The sequence below is a fragment of the Pocillopora verrucosa genome, chromosome 10, assembly GCF_036669915.1.
Source record: "Pocillopora verrucosa isolate sample1 chromosome 10, ASM3666991v2, whole genome shotgun sequence".
Taxonomy (NCBI): Eukaryota; Metazoa; Cnidaria; class Anthozoa; order Scleractinia; family Pocilloporidae; genus Pocillopora; species Pocillopora verrucosa.
In genome coordinates, this window is record NC_089321.1 from 3,334,059 (window position 1) to 3,356,936 (window position 22,878).

Here is a 22,878-nt window from a genome sequence, read left to right on the forward strand (position 1 = left end):
CATAATAACCCGGCCGAAATGCATTTTGGTTAATTACATTTTGCCCGAGGCGGCTTTAGCAATGGCGGTGCATCATTGGAGAATTATTTAACATTTTTCTCGCTTACCAGAGATTTTTTTCTAGTTTTATTAACATTTCAGTGAAGAAAGATCTACCATGGACCCTTCAATAGCAAAGAAAACACAAGATACGTTAGGGAAGGTCATAAAGAAACCTCCTTTAACGGAAAAATTGCTGGGCAAGCCTCCATTCCGGTTTCTTCATGATATTATCACTGAGGTACTCTTGATTACTGTGGCAAAAAGACAGTATTGATATGAGGACTTCCTCTTGATACCTTTGTGATTTCTGCAAAAATTTAGGTGGTGAGGAACACTGGTTTTCTCAAAGGCTTGTACACCGCTGATGAGATGGACTCAGCGAATGTCAAGGTATTAGCAGCTTGCAATTTATAAGGCTTTAGATTTAGTGTGCTCTTCACTGAAAGCGAGAGGGGATATTTTTTATTTTTTATCCTTCTCGTTTCCCATTTTAGGACTAACATCCTAATACTAACAGCTGATTCTCAATTATAGGAAAAAGAAGCCAAGATTCTTTTTCTTCAAAAAGCAATAGACGTCGTAGGTAAGACACCGAGGTCATGTTGTGTGTTGCTAAGAAACAGTCGTAACACTTCGCACAGGTTTTTCGTTTGGCAAAAACACTATTTATATCTAACCATTTAAACCATAAATCATAAAGGTCCATAGAAATTTATCAATCCATCGAGGACATTTGATCTTTATACTCGTTATAATCCGACAAAATGCACCATCAGGTGCCTGTTTTGTAGCACGCAAGTGAGCGTGATGAAAAATTATCTTCCATAATTTACTTCTTCAAATTAAATACATTCAATGGAACACTTAAGATTCAGCCGAGTGACTTCAAAAATTTTTTTTTTTAGGTTTCGGTTAGTACTTTTAAGCCAAATTTCGCTGTTTAATGCAATCCTGTCCACAAAGAAGTGTTCTTGTGATACCGACTTGTAAATCGAATCCGCACTGAACAGTTACAAAATGTAAAAAATAATATTTTTACAGGAACTTTTCGCGAAATCTCATTTAATTGTTATAGAAGAAAAGGCATTCGCCTCACCGATCTGCTATTTGTTTTTGTTTAGTAACAGCCTGATGTGCTTACTTAGAGAAATTGTTCTTGAAAATTAATGATTTCATCAAAGGAAAAAATTCAAATTTAAACCTGTGAACCAAACATTTAGTTTGTGATTTTAGATGTAATTTGTTGCACCTTCATAGATAACGGCTAGGTTATAAGTAATGTGGTTAAAGGTAACAAAATGGGTACTAAAAAAAGAGATACTTTTCCAGCAATTGTTTTATACTGGCATATTTTTAATTTATTTTTTATTTTGTAAACTTTCCTAACACTTCACTGTCCAAAATTTGATGTCCTTCTTCTGTGATGCAATTGTTTTAGTCAATAGGATTTAGCAAAAATCATATTTGTTATTACCATTAACATAGCATTGCTGGTTTCATTTTCATGTTCAACATTCACATTTTCACTCAAATAATTTTCAATTAATTTTCATGTAGTTTTAAGAGATTGAATTTGTGTGGTGCTTTAATGTATTTATGCCTTTAAGTTGGAGAGGAAGCATAATTTGTTTAACTTGAAAAGAAAAAACTTACATAGAGCATTTAGTAATCAGAGAGAATTAGATTATAATGAGAACTATTGTTCTAGTGATGACACTACAGTTGGTAATGAGAACTATTGTTCTAGTGATGACACTACAGTTGGTAATGAATTGCAAACTAAACATTGATATTACAAATGGGAAATTTCAAATTGGTGTTATGTAATTCATAAACAATGCAAAAACATCTAATTATCTCTGTTGTCTAATTAAATGGTCACAGGTATGATAACTGGACAGTTGTCAGTACGTCCATCAAAAATTGTAGCAGGCCATGAACCTGAAAAGACAAATGAGTTCCTGCAAGCAATGGGCACAGCAATTTTACACAAGGTAGGCCAAGTTTGTCTTTTTGTCAAACTCAGAAAGCTATAAACAGTGGAAATATGTCTGGAAAGTTCACCATACTTTCAATTGATCAATCTCATGGATAAGCTGGACTGGTACATTGCAAGCAAACCTCAAATTCACAAAGATTTCCCTTGGATATAATCATATTTAGAAAATATGTTGGATGTTCATGGTTTTCTGAGTTCACAGCAAGGCTTTCTTTACATCTCTTTTCCTAATTTACTCAGAGTTTCAATATATACAGTTTCAGTAAAACCCTAGTAACTCCAACTTCTTTACCTCAAACACCATGTAACTTGAAGGAGATCTAATTTCCCTTGACCCTATTTTTCAGTCATTTACTCTCAGCTAACTTGATTTTAAGAAATTTAAATTATTTTTTTTTATAATTTTCTAGAAAAGTAGTACTGGTGCAGTGAAAAAAGTTTTAGCAGGAGAAAAACCCGGAAAAGAACCAAGGTTGGTTTCAAACATTTGTGTTGTACAAGGGCCTTTTGATGTGAGTTGCATGGCTGATGGCATTAAAATTCAAACTTAACATGAGAAATTTTAACGTAGTCAACAAACTTAGTTTAAAGCTTCTATGGGAACTTCTAAGAAAAAATTTTAACCTAGTGAATGAGATTTTATTGCAAAAGCTGTAGGATCTTAGCAAATAGGCTGACCACCCTTATTATATAGAAGGAAAAAGGAATTTTGGGAAAGAGATGTATATATAGATACCCCAAGTACACATAGCTTTGAGCTGTGTACACTAATATGATTTTGCCTGTTTGATCAACCTTAAGACTCTGCTGTATTTGCTAATATGGTGCATGAATCATGTTATCTATTAATAACAAAAAGTTACATTTTTTCAGTTGAGTTATGAAGATAAAAATGTTTTTCAAATGCTACCCAAACAAGAATGTTATGATTTATGGAGCCAGTAAGGCTCATGATAAAAAGGCACAAAATAACCTTCATGTATGAGCTAACGCTTTAACCCCTGAGGGTGATTAGCATCTAATTTCTCATGAAGGCATCACTACTGAATCAACTTTTAGGCTGATGAAAATGAAGGAAATTTTTTTCTAAACTTGAAAAGCTAGTGATTTTTGACTAAATTCTCCTTGTCAGCTACATAGAAAATTTATAAAAAACAGTATGAAGAATGTACATGTTGATGTTCGGGTATAGAGGGTAATAAGTAAACAATTTTAGGAGCATTCCTCTCAGGTTTAATTTTCCTTGCCATTCCTATTAATTTCATGGTTATCACTATGGAAACTTAGAGTCAAAAGTTTACATTTAGCAGCAGAAGGCATATCAACCTTAACAGAATTGATTATTGAATATATATTTAAAAAACACTTACTGTGTTTATAACCAGTGATAACAAAAGAAAAGATTCTAGAACTGGTAGTGGAAGCAGGGATAAAGAGAAATCAAAAGAACAAGACAAGGAAAAAAGTAAAGATCGAGACAGAAGTAGAGACAGAGAGAAAGAAGATGACAAAGACAAACATAAACAGGTACTTTTCACTCCTTTTCTGTTGCAAGGTATTTGATGTGACAATGTAGTTGGTTAAGTTCTGATAATAATGGTAGCAGATTTAGCTATGTGTATACTTAGACAATTATCTTTGTCAGTATAGCTCATTTAAGTGCTGAATGCAGATGTAACAGTTATCCTCTATGGCAGTATCCTTAAATTGATATTCATTGATATTTTCAATGGTTACTTTTTTAATTTACCAAAGAGCGAAATACTTATTTATGGTATTATACAAAAATATGTTTTTATGGTATTATAGTCTCCTAATTGACCTTTATTGGCCCAGTTGTTGGTAAACAAAGAAATAGATTACAAGAAAACAAGCTAATATGCCAGTCCTGTGGTCATATACCCCTGAATGGAAACCTTTCAATCATATCTTTTTAAATGGAAGCTTGTTAAGTTCTTCAAAGCATAATTTTGAGGTCAAATCATGCTAAAGGCAAGATAAACTATTTCAAGAAATATCACTCATTACATTCCAAAAGGGTATTTTCAAACATTTTACTTTAATTTTATTTTTAGGGTGACTCTTCCAGAAGGAGGGATAGTTCATCTAATAAAGCAGACAGTTCAGATAAAAAGAAAAGAGATGAATCAGCAAAGAGAGAAAAAGAGAAGGAAAAGCAATCTGACAGAGGGAGAGAAAAAGAAAAAGAAAAAGAAAAGGTGTGGGGAAAAAAATAAGAAACTGTTCAAGTGACATGTTTGTGGTCCATTTGACTGGAATTAATCTTAGTTTCTGTAGAGTGAAGCAAATTTTTGAAGCTTCTGTTTTGGATGCTGGAAAACATTGAAGATCAAGTGTTGAGTCAAGACTGTTGACTAAGTTCTGAATGATACCATGAATTAAGTAAACATCGATGTGGAAATCAAATATAAGGGGTTACCACTTTCATTTCAGCAGCTGCAAAGAAAAGATGATGATGTGGATAGTCCTGATGTAGCAACAGCAGCTGCAGTTGATGGTGAATCAGAGGTAACTTGACCACTAACTGACATACAAAACCTCTTTTTTTTAGAAAAAACTGATAATCATCTCCAAAGTGGTGACAGAGATTAAAAATTTACCATAAGAAAAATCAGACCTCATAACAAAATAGTAGTTACCTGTGGGTATTTGTTTGACTGGGTATACCACATACAACAGTATATCCAGTGTCCCATCTGCCATTGACAAAACTTCTTTATCGGGCAAAACTTACTTTTCCATGGCAAATTATATCTTTTCAGATCAGAAACCCTTACTTTTCTGATGCAAATTTTTCTTTTTTAATGGCAAAGTTACAGTGACTCGGGACAATTTTAGCTATGGGAAAAACAGGGGAATTAAATTGCCATGGAAAAATAAGGTTTTTGATTGGTAGGATTGACCTAACATTGCTCAACCCATAAACATATAAATGAAGTTATTCTTTTAATTCTTGGAAAAAATTTACTAGCCAGTCAGCAACTAGTTAAATTAATTTAAGATTACCAAACAGAGGGTGTTAACTTGAATGTTAATTTCGTGAATTTCTTGTTTTTAAAATTAATATTTGGTGATCTTGAGCAGTCTTTTTGGAAGAGGATCTGTTGATTTATTTTTATCTCTCTTCTTGTAGAATGGAGAGGCGCCAGCAAATCGCATTCCAAGACCATCCTCTGCTAAAGGTCAGAGACGCCGACCATCAGGGGAGGGAGAGGGTATGCTTGTGTGTGAAAGAAAACAATATTTATCATATCAGACAAAGTGTTCACAGTGCCGTTAGATTTAAGGGTTATTTGAAAAATGTACTTCTGAGTTGGAAATACACCTTATTGTAATGGACTTTGTTGATTTTGCACCCCAAGTCTTACTTGGATATTGGTGGTACAATAGTTAGAAAAGTCAAACTTATTATGTTATCAGAATGAACTTAACTGATGAAACAGAGAAAAATGGATATAAAGTGGCTGGCGATCACATTTTCCTTTAGTAGTGTAGTGCACTTGGCTTTGTTAGGGTAGAACATGTTGCTGAAGGCAGAAACTGCATTCCAAAGGAGCCCATTTAAGGATATGCTTAGAGTTTTTCTTAATCAGTTATATTCCTCTGCTTTTGGAAAAAATCAAAATAGTCGTGACACGAAAATGTGGTCCCATGGTGTATAATATTTATTGGTCTTTTGTAATAGCCGTGAAGTAACAGTTTAAGTTGCTGTCAGTGACTACTTTTTTGTGCCCAATCATTAATATTTATAATTTGTGTTTCAGATCTTCAAGATAGTGAAAGTGATGGTAGGTAGTGGCAGAGATGTGCAATGATGTGTATTAAATTGTTATCTTTGATTACCAGAAACAGAAAGTTTTCCATTTTCTGGGTGGACTGCTTTGAGAGTGGCATTTTTTGTACAGTATTTATCTAGAGTTTGCTCTTTAACAATAATTTTTTGTTGTTGATATACCACTGAAACTGCTGGTAGTTCTTATGTTTATTGTGGGATGGCTGACAAAATAGCCATGATTTTGACAATGTGGGTTTTATATTCCTACCTCTTGGAGAAAACTGATTTCAAAAATTGAAATTGTGGGGTTTTTTTATCAGTATTCTATCAGCAAACTTCTTCAGAAGGAATCCCAAAATGCTGAGTCAAGAAGAGTACCTCAGGAACTTTCATCTCTTTACTTTATATGAAGAAGTTGTATATACTGATAGCACCAAGATCAACTAAACATAGTTTTTGGTTCATAACCAATTTTCTTTGTTTCCTTTAGGTGCAAATACAGATGAACAACCCAGACCAACTGAGCAAATGAATGGGGTATTACATGATGAAGACCTCCCTCCTCAAGTTATAAAAAGGTATGAAAGAAAGGAGGTTTACCGGTACCCTTACCTACCTGCATCTGTTTAGTTAGGAGAATGGTTTTGTTACTCAGGCTAAATGTGACCTTTATGGATTGTTTTGATTACAAAAAACAGAAGTTAGAATTATTTACCAAACCAATTTGATGCTTTGATTAAGATCAATTCCACACTGAAATGGGAGAGTCACGCCCCCTTCAAACTTTTTGGTGAAGGCTAGAGCTCTATGCTCTACCCCTTTGTGGTCAGAGTTACCTTTAAATGATTCTTTTTTAGCTTGTTTGTTCTACAATGCTATACTACTGAGATTGCTTAACATCAAATTTCTTTCTAATGAACAGTCGTAGTATGGCAAGACCAAGCAGTGCAAGGCCTGCCCCACCTAAGATAAAAAAGCAACAAGAGGACCTTGAAGAGCAAATAGCCAGGTATAATGGTCTGCTTTTATTGATATCAGTAATTAATTATTTCAAGAACCACAAATTTAAAGAGAAGGCACTGGCTTGTTGACTTTGTTGTGCTGCAAAACAAAAGCATTTTGTGTTGCTATGATTGTAACCTTTCAACAAGAGGACAATTTGCAAAGAAGGCTGCTGAGAACTCAGTTTTTTGCCTGAATTTTTCATGATTTCTTTATTATAAACTGATGATAAGAAGACCATCCAAAATCAAACCTCTTGAGAACATGAGTTTTTTCGTGGTAAACCAATTTCAAGCTAGCAGAATAAAGGTCCTCAGAACAGGTTTTTTGAAAAAGTTTAAAAAATATCTGTATGCAGGGCTTTTGTCAGTGTTTTAGGGTCCTAGTTTTCTTTCAAAAAGTACCAGAATTCATAAAAAGAAAAGAAGGGAACCTGCTCACAAGAAGGAAGCATCTGTGTCTGGGCATGTCTTTGCTGTTACAACATCTATAATTCATCCTCAAACTGTATCACTGTTTTAATAGGATTCATTTGTTTTTGAGCTTGTAAAGTTAACCAGTGGCAAACTTTTCTTTGTTGTAGAATTGGGTCTGGGAAACAAGTTGCCAGTGTTATTGTGGATGATGGCAAAGAACATGATGATGAGGATGATACCTTTGTAGTTGAAGATGCACATGCAGTCCAAAATGATGTAGATGTGGTGAGTGGTTAACTCCCATGATTTGACGAGTAATTCTCTTCTCTAGCTATCAGACATCTTTGTACAGTGGAACCCCCCTAACTGGTTAACTTGAAACCCCTCCCCCCCCCCCCCCGATCCATTTTCCCTTAACCCATTTTTTCAGTCATTTACTATCAGCTTACCATAACCACTGCTAACTCAAACCATCTTTTATTTTCCTTGGGAATTCCAGTTAGTGCAGTTCTACTGTATCTTCATGTACACAATCAAACATGTCACACCTTATATTGCATAATAATAAATTGCAAGGGAGGCTTTTGTAAGGGCATTTTTGGCTGTATTTCTTAAACTCATTGAAGCAAAGATGTGGTTGTATATGGAAGTGGCCTTTTTTTTCAGTCATCAGGCTCTCACTTCAACAAATTATGGTATTGTCTTATTTTCTCAGGCTCCTACAGGAGAAGTAGCTGAAGATGATGGTGAACACGGTAATTATCTTCACATGTACTGATTATTTATCTATGGTTATTGTTGTTGTTTTTGGGGATGAAATTTTCCCCATTGTATTCATCATCCTTCCTTTTTAGTCTTTCATCATGTCACTAAAATAGAATGAAATGAAAGTTCAAATGAGGGTTATGACTATTCCCTCGATTAATATTAAGAAATCGGTCCAGGAATCGGTTATCTAACAGAAGCTCCCATGAGTGACCAAGATATAATTTCTACTTGCAATATCAATGCAACATCAAGGAGAATTACTATTGAGAACTTAGAAGTGAGAGGGTGGATCGTTTGGAGTTTTATCCGTTTCTATCATGGCACTAAAAAACCATTATCTAAGGGTGACGAGAGAGTTTCCTTTCCTTTCAGGGGGCCTTGTTAGAAAAATTCTTGAAACAAAGAAAGAGCTTGAAGGAGGTCGAAACCAAGAAACAAGACCAAAACAGGTGAGGGACTGTTTGTTATGAACGTGTCCTTGTGTAAGAGTCATTTATATCTGAAAGTTGGTAGAAATGAATCTTTTTCCCTCAATTCACGAGGAAAGAAAATGTGAATAGGGCCTTCTTACGATGCCGTCAAAACTTACAGTTCATTCGCTGAGTCTCGCCTTATTTTGAGTCTGACAAGTACAATACGTTTGCAACCTAGCAGAGGAATTATTTTACCTGTTGAATTTCCAAGATTTAAGAGCGATTTTAGGCGGTGACAAGAAATATTTCAAATGGCAAAAATTATCAGTTACCGCCTGAAAAGGAGAACACTGCATTCCTTTGTGTATTGGACCACCTGAAAATCAGTAACTGTCCAAAACTCAGTTTGATTTCATTTTCTGTTTGGTAGGAAAGACAAGCTCCTATTATATCAGACGCTGCAAGGAAAAAAGAAAGGGAACTTGCGCAAAAGGAGGTAAGAGCAACGTAACCAAGATACCAAGTATCTCCATTCGCGATATTTTTCTTTCTGTGTTCGATTTAAATTGCATATTTCTTTTAACAGATAGAAAAACTCAGAAATAGTATTCAGACATTGACGAGAAGCGCAAATCCATTAGGAAAAATTATGGACTATATTCAGGTAAGGGGTACTTTTGCAGCATCAACTAAGCAAAAGTTTCAATAAGTGGCTGTTCCCTCCAAGGGGGGTTTGGGGGCATGCTAAAGACGGCGATACACTGTGATTCACTGCAATACACTGCCGATTTCTGGAACTGCAACTATGTTAGTCCCTATCACTCCAAAAATCTAATTATCAATTCTCCCCAATCCTCTTCACCATCGCATTTCATATAATTTTTAGTTGAGAATTTGGTTGGTTGATACTGGTATTGTTCTTTTCTTGTCGTCGCCTTTCTGTTAAAATATATTTGACATTGTAGGGAGAAATTCGTTTTTGTTCACTTCTGGGAGTGAAAGGGTTAATCATGGAAGGAAAAAAAGAAAGGAACTGTACATAAATCTGCTGTAGTTTTAATGCCTGGAATGGTATTCAGTCGAACCTCTGCCAACGTCTTTTTTCCTTACAAGGGTCACTGTTTTCTTTTTGACCAGCTGGGAGGTTCTATTTTCCAAAGGTGGCCGTTGTGGAAAAGCTGGCTTTTTTCAAATTTTTTTGTATTATTTTTGATAACAGGAAGATATGGATAGTATGCAAAAGGAGTTGGATCTGTGGAGACGGGAAAATAAGGAGCATGAAATAGCGTTAAGAAGAGAGGAAAGGTAACATAAATCTCTTTACTCCTGAGGTTTTTTCCTAGTCTGTCGTCACATTGTTGTCTGTTGTGTTCTGAAGAGAATCGCCATAGCCTTCTTCCACCTTCGTGACTGACTGAATTTATGATCTCTCTTCGCTCAAATTTGGCATCTTTCAATCTTTTTTCATGCTTTCTTTTCACAGCATAACACAAAATGAGATCGCACCCTTAAAATCACAGCTAGATGAACTTGACACTGAAATAACAGAAATGGTAAGCTATCGATTTTGTGTACGAGTCGAGTAAGTTTGAGATTATAGATATTTGAGACCCTACAATCTCGTGCCAAGTATATATTGATTCTTTTTTTTTTTCGTTTTCTATCCCAGGTCGATAGGATAAGCACAGTAAAGTGTAATATCTTGAGAAATGACGAAAAAGTACAGAAAATGCTCTCCAGTGTATCATTAACATCCAGATGAAAAGGACTGCTCTGGTGCGGTGCTTGTAAAAATGTAAATTATCTCTTGTAAACGGCGGGTAGACGTTCAGTGTACAAAGGAGCTCTCGACCCGGGTATTTATTTTATCGAGCAACGAAAAATACACAACCAAGAGATGGATTATAGGAGAGTGCGAGAGTGTTTGTGCTCTTAGAAAGTCTCTCATTCATTTAAGTGAAGAGAAATCTCCGTTAAAAATACACACTAATTCGCCGGAGGGAAATTGTGCCTTTATCTAGTTGCGGAAAAATCCCATTTTACGCCTACAATCGCCAGCAACCAGACCACAGTTATTAAACCACGTAGCTAAAGTTTACATGTAGAAAAGCAACCACCAGAAGAACCACTCTCGAGTACGATTTTTGGATTTTATTTGGTACTTTACAACACTCCGACGCAATAATTACTAAAGCTTTTACACAAATTACTGTTTAGATATGTTTATCTTTTCTTTTGTTGGAAATTTAATATATATTGAACCTTATCACTATTCTGTTACCCGTTCTTTTTTTAGCATAGAAATAAGATTGCTTCAAAATGTCTGTCGAATTACGGCAACCCAGTCAAATCGAAGACTGTCGACATTTTTTTAGTGGAAAATGGCGTGATTACAGTTTGCAAAGGCAATTCCGGTGGTGAGAACGCTATCTTGAAAAGGGTTTATATTTTACCATTTAAAAAAAGTGAAGAACAGAAGTACTGTCGCTGTTATTTTCCTTTCATTCGCAATTTTGTCTTCTTTTCTCTAGAGGGGGGGGGGGGGGGGGTGGGTAAAAGAGGAGTACCAGACAGTGAGTTTCGTGAACAGTTTTATATCCACCAAGGTATTCGTGACAAATTGAAGCAATCTTCTTTTAATGCTTACGGTTTGTTATATCAGTCTTTCGTTGTGAAGAAAGGGGAGAGTCTTTCATTAATAATGAGAAATGACAACCTAATGAAAATCCCTTTTGTGTGTGTTATGTTTGTATTTGATCCATTTCTGGTCGTCTTCATTAGAGGAACGTTTTCTTCCTGTTTAATATAACAAGATCATCCTCTCGCTGCTAAAGACATGAAAATTTAAGACTTAACAACTCATTTTGTACAGAGTATATAAATAATTACCAAGTAATAAAGTACTTGTTACTTAACTCCTAATAGCGAAGTTACCTTCTACATTCTCTCTTCATACCATTGCCATTTTAATACCTTCTGTGAGGAGATACTAACATTAAGTTAATGCTCAATCTCCACCATACAGGAGTATGTATTGAAATTCGATATTTATGGTCGTGTGAAGAATTAAAGTGGCGATGTTTCAATATAATGACTACAGTGCTGTTTATCTACCCAAAGTAATGATTAACGTGCATTGTCAAGGGCGATGAGCCAAATCAAAATTTTGTCAGTCATATTTAGGGATACAGAGAATCAGCCTCTTAAGAGCGGTTCGTAATATTACGTGTCGAAAAACTAAACCAAAGTCATCCTAAAGGCCCACCAGATCAAAGGTTAACATGAGAACTTACAGTAATATCAGGCCTGCTGCGCGAAACGCATTTACGGGTCACAGGCGTCCGCTGAATAATTCTTGAAATAGCGACCCGTGACCCATGGTCAGTGACCCGCCACCCGTACTCGCCATCCGTGACCCGCGATCCGCCACCCGTACTCGCCATCCGTGACCCGCGATCCGCCACTCGTGACCACTGAGCTTCGTATTACACCCACCGCTTGGACCCAAGCATCGATTGTATTAAGGCTTATATGTTGACTTAACATATGAACTCTTAGAGAATTATGTGAATGCAAAAAGATGCGAACGAGGGGTAGGGAAATCGAATTTAGGACCTTCATCAACACAAGACCTCAGTACTTCGGGAATTCGTCGGCATCGATCGGAAATTTCTTGGGCACGAAGATTTAAGTCGGTTCCTTTTAACCAATATGGCGGACAGCGTTCTACCAAGTTGGCCAGTGATACTGAACAGATCACTCGAAAACAGCGACATTCACCGACTTCTGATGCAATATCATAAAGTTCGGGGTAATCATAAATCAGAATGAACTTAAGTTTTTATAATTTTACATTCCAAATAGACACCCACTGTAAGTTATATATCGAAAATCTTATAGTTACAGACACAACGGGCCATGGAGTGATAATTTTTCGACTCTCTTCCGTCGCCTTCATGATTATGCCTTTGGACCAGGTACTGACGGAGAACCAGGAAAAGCATTTAATTAACGAAGATACCATAGAGAGGTATAACCAAACGTTCCGAAGTTTTGCCTTACCCTTAATAATTGAACTAAAAAAACTGCAACATCTTAACGCGAGCTTATTGAATTCAGAATTTTATTTTCACTGAGTTACTATCTTAAATTATAATCATTTTTTTCCTTAGGATACACAAACTAAACCAGTTACATCGTAAAGCCTATGTTATTCTTGTGGCTGCTTTTATGGGGCCTGAACAAATAAAAGCTTGGACAGCCTTGCAAAGCAGGTGAAAGTTTACGAAGTATAGACACAATTCTGGTCACCAAAAAATAATTACGTTGAATAACACTATGTTCAGCCAAAATTATAACATACGACACCAACAAATGCATCAAGACACTTCAAAAGGTGTTTTCCCCATAAACTAAATACCTTTAAATGGGAAAAAAAAATTCGTGACGTTAAGTTTCGTTTTCCTACTCCAAGTTTGTTTCACTCAGGGCTAGACCCCGAAGAAAACTTTACATAGTTAACAACTATTTTCCAAAATGGAGGTTACTTGTGGTGGATATCTACCAAGTCATGAAGTGGCAAGGGAAATCTCCACTGCTAGCCACTGACACTGAGGTGAATACTTAAACAGTGAGATAATATGACACAAAAAGATAATTTTCACTCATTTATGCCTGCAGTGATTATAATATTTTAAGGGGGGGTAATAGCAAGGACATTAGGAGTTTGAGTAGCCAATCAGAGCCTGCCTTCATTGTTCCCCACTTTTTAAGTATATATTAATTTTGATTTCTGATTTCAAAAGTCAAATTTAAGGCACTGTGCACCCACCTCACAATGGTGTAAATCCATATTGGTGAGTTGTGGGTATGCAAAACCCAACTTCAAGAAGAATTTTCAGGCATGGCAGAAATTTTGTCAAATCCTGACCATGTGGGAACCTCATACAATCTACAGTAACTATAATATTACTAGATTCTTAGGAACAAGTTCAAGGTTTATTCCTGCCCACAGTACCAAAGAATGCTTTGAATGCATGATGACTATTTCTAAGGTGTGTAAGATAACCTTCAGAAGATAAAATATTTCTTTGTTAAATAGATGACTCAAATGATGTCTACCTGGCATGAGGTAAACTTGCACTACATTTAGCCTTGGTTTCTCTCTGTGCTCTTGGTCACATAGGGCCATCATCATCAGTCAGAGACCATCACCTCTTTACTTTCACTATTAATTGATGAGTCAGTTGGAAATTACATGGAAGACAGCTGTCAGTTAACCTCTTGCTGCCAACCCCACAGGGAAGTCCTGTGCCAACATACATTGATTTATAATATTTAAGAATTCTAACTTGTTTTGAGACTGAGAGCCAGGTTAATTTGCTTATCCAGAGCTGCAGATTATGTTGTTACTCTCTAACCTTGAACAAACTGAGTATGTCATGTAGGCACACAAACTGCAAATTGCATGGTGTACTTAGTACATCATGCCAATAGGGTAGAGGTTGAAAATTGACAGCAATAGTGAAATGTCTGTCAACTATTAAGCAACATCTGGTCTACTATCAACCTATATGTTAACAAGGCTACCTATATTACATTGACCCTGTTCCCAGGTCTCTCCCTTCTTTGAGGAAACGAGACCCCAGGAACAAAGTTGATATTGGACCTGATCTTGTATTTTCACTTGTACTGATAGTGTAAATCCATCATAGACAGACATTGCTTTAGCTGACCAAGGTTCTTCCTCTGCTGTTTCTATCAGAGCCTAGACCTTGATCCTCTGCAGCAGAGGGTGCGCAAGGCTTTATTTCAGAAACAGAGTCTGGTTAATCAAACCTAAAGCTGACCATTGGGCCACTGGACGGGCACCTGCTAAAGCCTGAGTGCAGTTGAACCAACAATATTTTGAATTGTAGAGGTGATTGTTTATAAAAACTTGGTCTATATCTAAGAACTGTTTTTTTGTATCTAGGTTACTAGTAAGCCCATGGTAGGAGTGATCCAAGAAAGAATGAAGAGGCTCCAAGAGTACACAATCAATGACAACATTGTTCTTGGTGCCCTAGCTACTATAGGTCTAAGTAATCATGGTATCCTTTGGTTAAAAGCTTGTCTCCTTACAATGGAACTTTTTCCCCATTCTTTGTCTCCCTCTATACTGTTAAATCAAGAAGAACTTTGAATAAGCAATGGTGATAAACAGAGTGAGTTATTAGGTCTTGTTTTTCCTTGAAGTTTCCTTAACTACACATCTTAAGAATGCTTGGTGCTGCAGGATGGTTGCAAGAATGTAACCAGGGTGTCACAGGCTACCAAGGAAGAGTTGTTAGACTGTAGTTTGGATCAACACACTGCTCAGAAAATTATCAACTTCTTTGAAAAAGACTGTATACAGATTTAACTTTACTGACTTGAAGTCTTTATTGCATAATCTAAATTTGGGTGAAAACCCATTCAAACCACTTCCATGTAAAACTATTTTTAAAAACACTTTGTTTGTTAAATAATGACTTTCCTATGAAGTCAGTGATATCACAGTCAGATTAAAAATTGATATTAAACACCTCAGTAAATAAACCAGTACAGTTCCCATTGAAAACGCAATGTATCAACAAAAAAAAAAATCCTTTAAATCAAACACTGTTAATGCTGAAAGTGTGATTATGGGGAATACATGTAGGATTTGACAAGAGTGTTATGTGAACTGAATTATTCTTTAGCTCCATTCAGTTCTAAAGTTGGAAACTGATTTTGCTAGTTTATCACAAGTACACAACCAATAAGATTAATTCTGGTGCTAGTACATAATGCCTAACTGTGAACTGTGACTGTGTGCTAAGTGTCTGCTCAAATTATAGTACAAAACGATATCAACTAGAAACCCCAATACAACAATATGAAAGGTCAGCTATGGTTGCATCACCACAATAGCCTGGCAAATGCACTGTTAACGACTGAAACTTTTCATTACAGAGGTTATTAATATTTCTTCTTGCTGTCTGCTACACATTTGTTACAATTTCTACTTGGAGTATTCCATGTTTTATTGAGCAACACCTTATAACTCATGCATTTAATTTTTCTCATCACCACACTGCTTGACAATGTAAAGATATCGTAGGGAAAATTCACTTTGTGGTAACACCTGGGAGCAAGAAAGAGTTAAGAAAGGAGTGTTTGTGTGAGAGAGCTATTACAAGGTGTCAGCTGTATTTCAATTTTATCCTTGCTTCCTTTTATGACGTTATCTGTTCACAACATATCCGATTGCATCTCCTTCACTTGAGCAAACTCTTGACCCTGTACACCCTAACATCAGTATGTATATTCTCCACACTGTTTTCTAGAAATTTCCAATGGTACTGACATGGTGAATTTGTTTCACAATCAAGCTTTTTCAGTTGGAGATAATTTCCTCATCCTCATGACCTTAATGTTTGATTCAGAAGCGATACTGTATGTAAGAAGTGTTGCTAGTCACTCTTTGGGGGAACAAGAGTTAAACAAATGATGCAAAGTATATGGTCAATACACATTAAATTAATTAATACTAAATTACTTTTGTCTGTCTACCTACATCATACTATGTGACAGAATTCAGGACAAGCAATATGAATGTTGTTGATCAAGAAGGTACTTATGGGTGACTGAATTGTGAATGAATGACCTTAATATTGTTCAATTGATGTGTTTTTGTTACATTGAGAGTATTAGTGAAATTTACTTCACAAATAATTATAAAAAATACTTATAAATAATGTATTGTTCACAATGTGCTGGTTCACCATCATGCTACCTGTATTTGTCTGACTGAGTCAATAAATATGATGGTACCAAAAACAAAGCCTGTTTGTTGTTTTTGTTGTTGTTGCTGTATTTGTTAATATTCAGAAGTGGAGAAGAAATTCTTTGGAGACCAGATTCGCACTCTAACATTTTTGCGATTTCCCAGTTCTTGATAGTACAACAGAATTTTCATATTTCTAATGTTGACCTTTGATGGTGCTTGTTGTTGAGTAGTCCTCACCCACTAAATAAAGGAAGTCAATGAGCAATAACCTTGCATATCATGGCATTGCCATAAATTATCACAACCTGGAGTGATTAGGCTTGTGATTATCATCTTTGCTGTGAACTCTGCCAGATATAAAGAGGAAATTAAACCTGTTAAGTCCAATTTATTACCAAAAACTTGCATAGTAAGAAATTTTAACATACTGTCCCTCATCCGTGCCTAAGCTGTGAGTCAAACAACCCTCTTAACCTCTTATATACCAAACCTAAATACCAGCCCCATCTTGGTCACCCATTGTCTCCTATTCTTGGGCAGTTTGCATGTTTTCACTTTGAGTTCTCATTGGCTCCAAGTCTTCATTTCCTTTGTTCTAATTGAATTCAGTGATTGTTTAAGACAGTGTTTTTTCCCATCTGTTTGTTTGTAAATATGCTTGTCAATTTGTCTCACCTTCCTTCGTCTGAAGTAATAAAAGACAATGTTCACAATGAAAGGCCACAAGACGAGGAACATCAAAGGCTTTGATGGAATGTAAGATTTCCACCATGCCTGCTCAGATCTAGGATCTATATCCTGATAGAGAAATAAACACAGATTAATTATTTACTATTTATATGAAGGAAAGTTAAACAATGCAAAAGACCTCTAGTATTACTAGATTGACAATGCTAGAGTCTATGCTAATCTATTGTAATTTTATTCTATTGTAATTTTTGGCTGAACCCTGAATCTTTTTGTCCTGTAACATTACATATGTATTTTTATCCAATGAGCAATAAAGACATTTATTATTATTAATATTAGAGTCACAATGTTAAGAAACAAAAATTACTTCTCATTGTTTCTGCACTTTTTTTTTCAAGTGAAACTGTAATCTTGACAATTTATTGATGTATGGGAAATAATCAATTGGTAATAACATTCTGAGCTCTATCAATCATTGCTGAGATCTGTAAAACTTAAAAATAAGGCAGTTGAAAATAAATTTTGGGCTAAAATCATCACACAATTGTTTGATTTCCTTTTTTAGTTTAAGTATATCAAAGATAATTTGAAATTCCCTCAAAACTTGTGAGGGATCCAACAAAATTTCAAGGAACATGGCTCAAGTCAAGTCTTATCCTTTACTTCCTATTACATCAGTATGCATATTCTCCATGCTTTTCTCTATACATTTCCTAAGTTACTGACCAGGAGAATTTGTTTAACAATCAAGAGCTGCTTTAGTTGGTGATCATTTTCTCTATTCTTGTGACCTTATTTGATTCAGAGGTGATTTTGTTGAGAGAAATTAGATGCTCGTCACTCTTATGGGTTAAAGGGTAAGATACCCTAGGACATACAAGTATTATTTGAGACCTTTGAAAAGGAGGAAAGGAAAATAAATGAAGTCCTCTTTATATGCAATAACCCATAAAACCGATTTTATCAAAATGTGACAACCTACCTGTCTAGATAAGAGTGCTTCCTCCATAGTGTTAAGTCTCCGCAGCACACCTTTCATGTCCTGATGAAGCCTTTCAAGAGCTTGTAAGATCCTTTCATTGATTTCATCCCTGTCACCTGCTGAGTCATAATCTGGGCCACTTGTATGATCACTTGTCAGTTCATCTTCACTGTCACTGTCACTCCTTCGTCTGTGCCCTCTTGATGGACGACTTACTCCACTCATAGAGCTGGTCCCTGATGGATTAATATAGGGTTGCTTTATAAACTATTGAATGAGGTTAATAAACCCTTTAACTCCCATGATCTGATCACAGAATTTGACCATTTATTCTCCCCTCTAGCTGCAACGTATTTCCTTGCAAATTAGTTAGGAGAAATTGGTGTTGGATCAAGACAACAACTTCTACCTGATAAGTTTGAGTATCCTCATTACCTGTTGGATAATGTATGTATATTATTGGGAAAAGTTACAAGTTCATAACTTCTGGGTTTTAAAGGGTTAAAACGAAAGTGAAAATATTGTTAAAGGCACAGTTAACTCCTGATGACTCAAACCCTATGTGCAGTATTGTTGTTTTTTGTTTGTTTGTTTGTTTTATGGTAGGCTACTGGAAAAAAAAAAAAAAAAAAAAAAAAAAAAAAAAAAAAGGTGTCACTACCAGTAATTTAATGGTAACATGGTAGTCTTAATAGTTCTTTCACAAAATCAACTAAAAACCAGACAATTTTTTTTTGTTTTCATGTCATTTTTGTTGAAAATTTGCCATCCTGATAACTCAAACTTTATTTAAGAACAAGAAACAACAAGTTTAAATTAAATACTTAGTAAGACACATGATGGAAAGACATGTCACCAAATATTACTACAACCTTGACACAATTTTTTAAATCATTATATGTTAAATACCTTCTTTGGTTCTAGTTCCTTGTGACTGTCTTGTTCGACCTCCATGACCACGACCAGATGGCTGTTGAGAAGCATCACCTCCCCCATGTTCTCTCACAGAATAATGTGACTTAAGGATCCCTGATGGTTTCTTAGGTGCTTGATCCAAAGGTAGATATGATTCGTCCTCTGTCACATCTACATTAGTTTCGTGATTATGTCCGTTCTCCAGAAGAGGAGTGACCTCAGAAAAGCATTCCTCAGTGACTGAAGGCTCAACCTTGGACAAATCCAAATTAACTACAGTAGTTGTACTATTTCCAGTATCATCAACGGCAAAAGTCACATGTTTAGCATATGGTGTACTTGTTAAAAGCTCCAAACTTTTCAAATCGCTCTCTAAATCTGAATGTTCAGATTCTGACATTGTTGAACTTGTGACATGTTCAGGGGAGCTGCTGGGACTATTTCTCTTCGTCAAATCAACCCTTTTCAATGCAGCATCAAGATCTGGCAGTTCTCTGTCCAAATGATTTCCATTTTGTAATTCTCGCAGACACTCAGGATCTAGGGAGTCACAAAATTCATCCTCTTCACTTTCGTCACTTGTCAGAATAATTCCACTCTTTTCTTTAGGTCTTGCTGACTCAGCATCACTTGGTCTCAAAGGTGGAACTGCAATTAAAATCATAAAGTTGATATCAAGAAGTTGAAAAAAGAGGACCACCACATAATAACCAGGTATCTGGATGTCACTTCTTTCATGTGTATGTTGTAGTTTACAACACAGTTCAGGTCAGAATAATTTCAAACTACAATGGCAACTCTTGTTTGGAACAACTCTAATCAGCAGACACATCCATTCAGGGGACACAGACTTCTGTCCCAAAAAAATGTTCATATGATCTTTCTATCCATTACCTCAATTGAAGGGACACCTCTGTCCAGGGGAAAGAGACAATTATTCTGGATTTCTGAATGAAATTTCCATTGTAGTTTAATTCCTACTTCAGTAGTGTAGAAAGATTAATTGCAGAAAGAAAAATTTTTTGGAGTGAAATTTAAACTTAACTACTGCATCACTACAATCACATATACATACCTTCACACATTCCATTTTGAATTCCACTGTCATTATCATCATCATTCTCATCTTCCTCATCACATTCTTTTAATTCATCCGAAGATATTATAAGCACTGGATTAACTGCTTTTGAAAATTGCAGTCGCTTTAAATCCATGCCTGCTTTCTTGCTGAGTTCTAAACTATCCCTGTGTGGAAATTGCGCATGCATATCCATGCTATCTTTGTGAGGGAATCCATTCACCCCATGAGAAAACTCTTCACATGTTCCATTTACCTTGTGTACATTACCATAACCATTCACCACATTTTTATCCTGGGGTGTATGATGTGAGTTTGATTGTAATTTTCCTGTTGCTTTGATCTTTTCTGGAACACTTTCTTTCTCAAAGATTTTAAGAACTGCTGGAGGTTTCTCCTCTTGGCCTTCATACACTACTTGGTAAAAAGTCTTCAGCACTTCACTAAAATCTGCTGCTTCTTCACCTTCTGGTAAGTTTTCCATTACCTAATGACATATGTTTAGTATTGTATTACATATTTAGCAATATATCATTAGCAAAAGGTAATAAGTCCCCCAAATAGGTAAGTTCTGTATAGTACTCTCATAGACAAGGGTTGTTGTGAGATGGACTCTTGTCAGCCATAGTCCCTAATCAAGTGATCAATATTTTGTACCACTGTTTTTAAACATTCACTAATGTAAAAGACAGTTGGAGACAGTTCTATAGTGACTTAAGGGTTTGACTAAAAGCCAAGTGGCAGGTGGAACTGCCCCCTTGTAAGGTGTGAAGAACCTGTTTGAAGACTATTAATACCTGTTTTAGTTCATGGACATAAGATTCCATAGCTTCTTGCTTTGTCATCTTACCCAAGCCATGCCATGCCTCCCTGTAAAAGAAAATAAAGTAAAACTCTATTTGGAGAATTGATCACTCTTATCAGTATTCAGCCAAAGAATAAAATCTTTCAAATCTTAGAAACAAATGTAAAATTCTTGTGCATAACTGTCATTCTGATTTTAGTCAAAACCACCTTTTGTTATTTGATGTGCAGTGGAGTGGTGACAAGATTACGTGATCACTGTACATTAATTGGTTTAACTCCTTTATCACTAACTTGAAATTGTACATCAAATTGCATTGTTGGCACACCCTCATTGGCTGATAGGTGTGTTAACATGAAAGCATGTCAAGATAACTAAATTTACCCTGCATAAAAATCTGATCAAATCTACCTGTAGAGTTATTACTACATGTACATACTTAGTATTTATCTTGACAAAAATTATTTTAACTGTAAGGAGAATTAAATTAGAACCCTACTCAAGCTCTGTTAACTGACAAATCTCCAGTAACTCCTACAAGATCCAATATCCTTTTACTCCATTTTCTTGGTCTTTTTCTATCGGTTAACTTAAGCCCTGCTCACTTGTATCTCTTTTTGTTTCCCAAGGTAGTTCAAGTTAGCAAAGTTTTACTATACAGCAATTGTTGTATCAGGGTTTTTGTAATCAACAGTTTTATCATACATCAAGTCACACAAACACCAGCGTTAGAAAAACAAAAACAATGCACACAAACTGTTTTGAAAACCCTAACATTGATTTGTCTATGCCCCACAAAAATATTTCTAAAGTAGGAGATAGGAAAAAAGTAAAGTCATCCAGAACACAGAGATATTCCTGCCAAGCAAGTAATTTTTCTTGCTCAATTCTTGATCCATGGGTAAAGCCCTGTCCTAGCCATGTTACATGCATCTGTGCTGGATTTCAGAATTTTTGTTTCCTCTGGCCTTGCTTTCCATTAAAAAATGACTGCTATACAAGTGAAATTACCATTTTGCTTTTTTCACAACATCCCAAAATCCAGGCTTTGATTCACAACATTCTCCCTCCTTAGCTTGCTTGTAAAATGCATAAAACTAAAAGTGAAAAAAATAAGATAAAAAATAAGAGACAAAAAGTAAACAAAATCAGTAATCAAAATTATCTATCATGTGCAAGCTTATGGAAATCAATATTGTCGACGAGAAAACACCTTGTAGCTTTAAAGTGGACAGTGAATGACAGGATCTACCAACATACATAAAAGATCAGCTCGAACAGGTGTGCGCTTACTTCTAGAACTGCCGAATTCATTCTACTTCACACGTATTTTCCGTAATTACTACAATTCCTGGAATTTTGCTGAAAATTTTTGAAATGAGATCGTCCATTAAGTTGTAAAATTAAAAAAGTACCCAATATTTTCACCATTCAAAGTCATCACCAGCTCAACGCTATAGCAAAATTTAAATAAATAACAAAATCTTTCGAAGACTTCAGACGTGTGTTTGGAACAAACAACTCGAAGTATTTGCTAATAAAATTACCAAAAACATATTTTTAAACGATCAGTTGCTTCATGACAACGAATTTCAGCATCGAAAGGCTACCATTATGTTATCATCATATAGTTTTGTTAGATCAATGCGCCAAAGAGAATTCGTAAATGGACTTTAGTCCCACTTCAACATTGTATATTGTACCTTCAACATCGTTTCGTAAGATGGCTTGTAAGAACCTGTAATATAAATCAGAATATCGTCGTTATGGAGAAAAAACACGCTTAATGTAGTGAATGATTCATGCTTTTTCGGAAAATTTCTCTAGAAGGTCACTGATACCTTTTTTTGGCATTGATCTCACTACATTTACTGCAGCGTCGAATCTCTCTTCGATACAGTCCGCCATGTTTAAGATCAGAGCGAGAAAGAGTCACGTGATGTAGGACAAGTGACTTCATGTTTGGTTACGGAAAAAATTCATGAAATGGTTTCTTCAGGCGAGACAAATTAAATTTCTTACAAGCTGGTAATTTTAATTTTCCTTCTGTTAATGTAAGAAAAAAGTGAATGGACAACAAAGGGCCAATGACTTGGAAGAAGTTGTTTGGAAAGGAAGGGTAAATTTCCGAACATTTGAAATGACAGAGCATGAGACAAACTTGAGTTATTTTTTAAAAA

The 22,878-nt window shown here is 35.7% G+C and overlaps 3 protein-coding genes across 6 annotated transcripts; 2 read left to right on the forward strand and 1 right to left on the reverse strand.

The window, feature by feature from the left end:
* Positions 1-51: 51 nt before the first annotated feature.
* On the forward strand, positions 52-10,983 carry LOC131782076 (TRAF3-interacting protein 1). Of its 4 annotated transcripts, none has more exons than XM_059098791.2 (20): positions 52-280; positions 364-432; positions 577-625; positions 1,927-2,036; positions 2,452-2,513; positions 3,427-3,568; positions 4,117-4,260; positions 4,496-4,570; positions 5,196-5,277; positions 5,827-5,850; positions 6,328-6,415; positions 6,760-6,846; positions 7,423-7,540; positions 7,971-8,010; positions 8,396-8,472; positions 8,867-8,932; positions 9,023-9,100; positions 9,656-9,741; positions 9,920-9,989; positions 10,106-10,983. In XM_059098791.2, exons 1-20 carry the CDS (start codon positions 158-160, stop codon positions 10,196-10,198), a joined length of 1,683 nt encoding a protein of 560 aa, XP_058954774.2. In that variant the 5' UTR covers positions 52-157; the 3' UTR covers positions 10,199-10,983. The 4 variants fall into 4 exon arrangements, with proteins under 4 accessions (XP_058954774.2, XP_058954776.2, XP_058954775.2 ...); XM_059098793.2 differs by having other exon boundaries at positions 5,196-5,244; XM_059098792.2 differs by having other exon boundaries at positions 4,499-4,570.
* A 1,130-nt stretch (positions 10,984-12,113) lies between these two features.
* Positions 12,114-14,841, forward strand: LOC131782167 (protein SPO16 homolog). Its single transcript, XM_059098888.2, has 6 exons — positions 12,114-12,247; positions 12,337-12,466; positions 12,609-12,710; positions 13,412-13,490; positions 14,411-14,528; positions 14,697-14,841. The coding sequence occupies exons 1-6, from the start codon at positions 12,148-12,150 to the stop codon at positions 14,837-14,839; spliced, it is 672 nt and encodes a 223-aa protein (XP_058954871.2). The 5' UTR covers positions 12,114-12,147; the 3' UTR covers positions 14,840-14,841.
* On the reverse strand, positions 14,835-22,607 carry LOC131782159 (acyl-CoA-binding domain-containing protein 5-like). Its single transcript, XM_059098879.2, has 9 exons — positions 22,540-22,607; positions 22,402-22,436; positions 21,710-21,795; positions 20,691-20,763; positions 19,891-20,380; positions 18,810-19,463; positions 17,901-18,136; positions 16,904-17,026; positions 14,835-16,575 (listed from the first exon to the last, which is right to left on the reverse strand). Exons 1-9 carry the CDS (start codon positions 22,604-22,606, stop codon positions 16,558-16,560), a joined length of 1,782 nt encoding a protein of 593 aa, XP_058954862.2. The 5' UTR covers position 22,607; the 3' UTR covers positions 14,835-16,557.
* Between the last annotated feature and the right edge of the window lie 271 nt (positions 22,608-22,878).

Coding starts and splice junctions, on each gene's coding strand:
- LOC131782167 (XM_059098888.2), top strand. CDS start 12,148: ATGGCGGACAGCGTTCTACCAAGTTGGCCAGTGATACTGAACAGATCA. Junction 12,711..13,411: donor TGGACAGCCTTGCAAAGCAG/GTGAAAGTTTAC, acceptor TAATATTACTAG/ATTCTTAGGAACAAGTTCAA. Junction 14,529..14,696: donor TATAGGTCTAAGTAATCATG/GTATCCTTTGGT, acceptor ACACATCTTAAG/AATGCTTGGTGCTGCAGGAT.
- LOC131782159 (XM_059098879.2), bottom strand. CDS start 22,606: ATGGCGGACTGTATCGAAGAGAGATTCGACGCTGCAGTAAATGTAGTG. Junction 22,437..22,539: donor GAGATCAATGCCAAAAAAAG/GTATCAGTGACC, acceptor TTTATATTACAG/GTTCTTACAAGCCATCTTAC. Junction 19,464..19,890: donor TCAAAATGGAATGTGTGAAG/GTATGTATATGT, acceptor TTTTAATTGCAG/TTCCACCTTTGAGACCAAGT.
- LOC131782076 (XM_059098791.2), top strand. CDS start 158: ATGGACCCTTCAATAGCAAAGAAAACACAAGATACGTTAGGGAAGGTC. Junction 8,473..8,866: donor AAGAAACAAGACCAAAACAG/GTGAGGGACTGT, acceptor TCTGTTTGGTAG/GAAAGACAAGCTCCTATTAT. Junction 8,933..9,022: donor GGGAACTTGCGCAAAAGGAG/GTAAGAGCAACG, acceptor TTCTTTTAACAG/ATAGAAAAACTCAGAAATAG.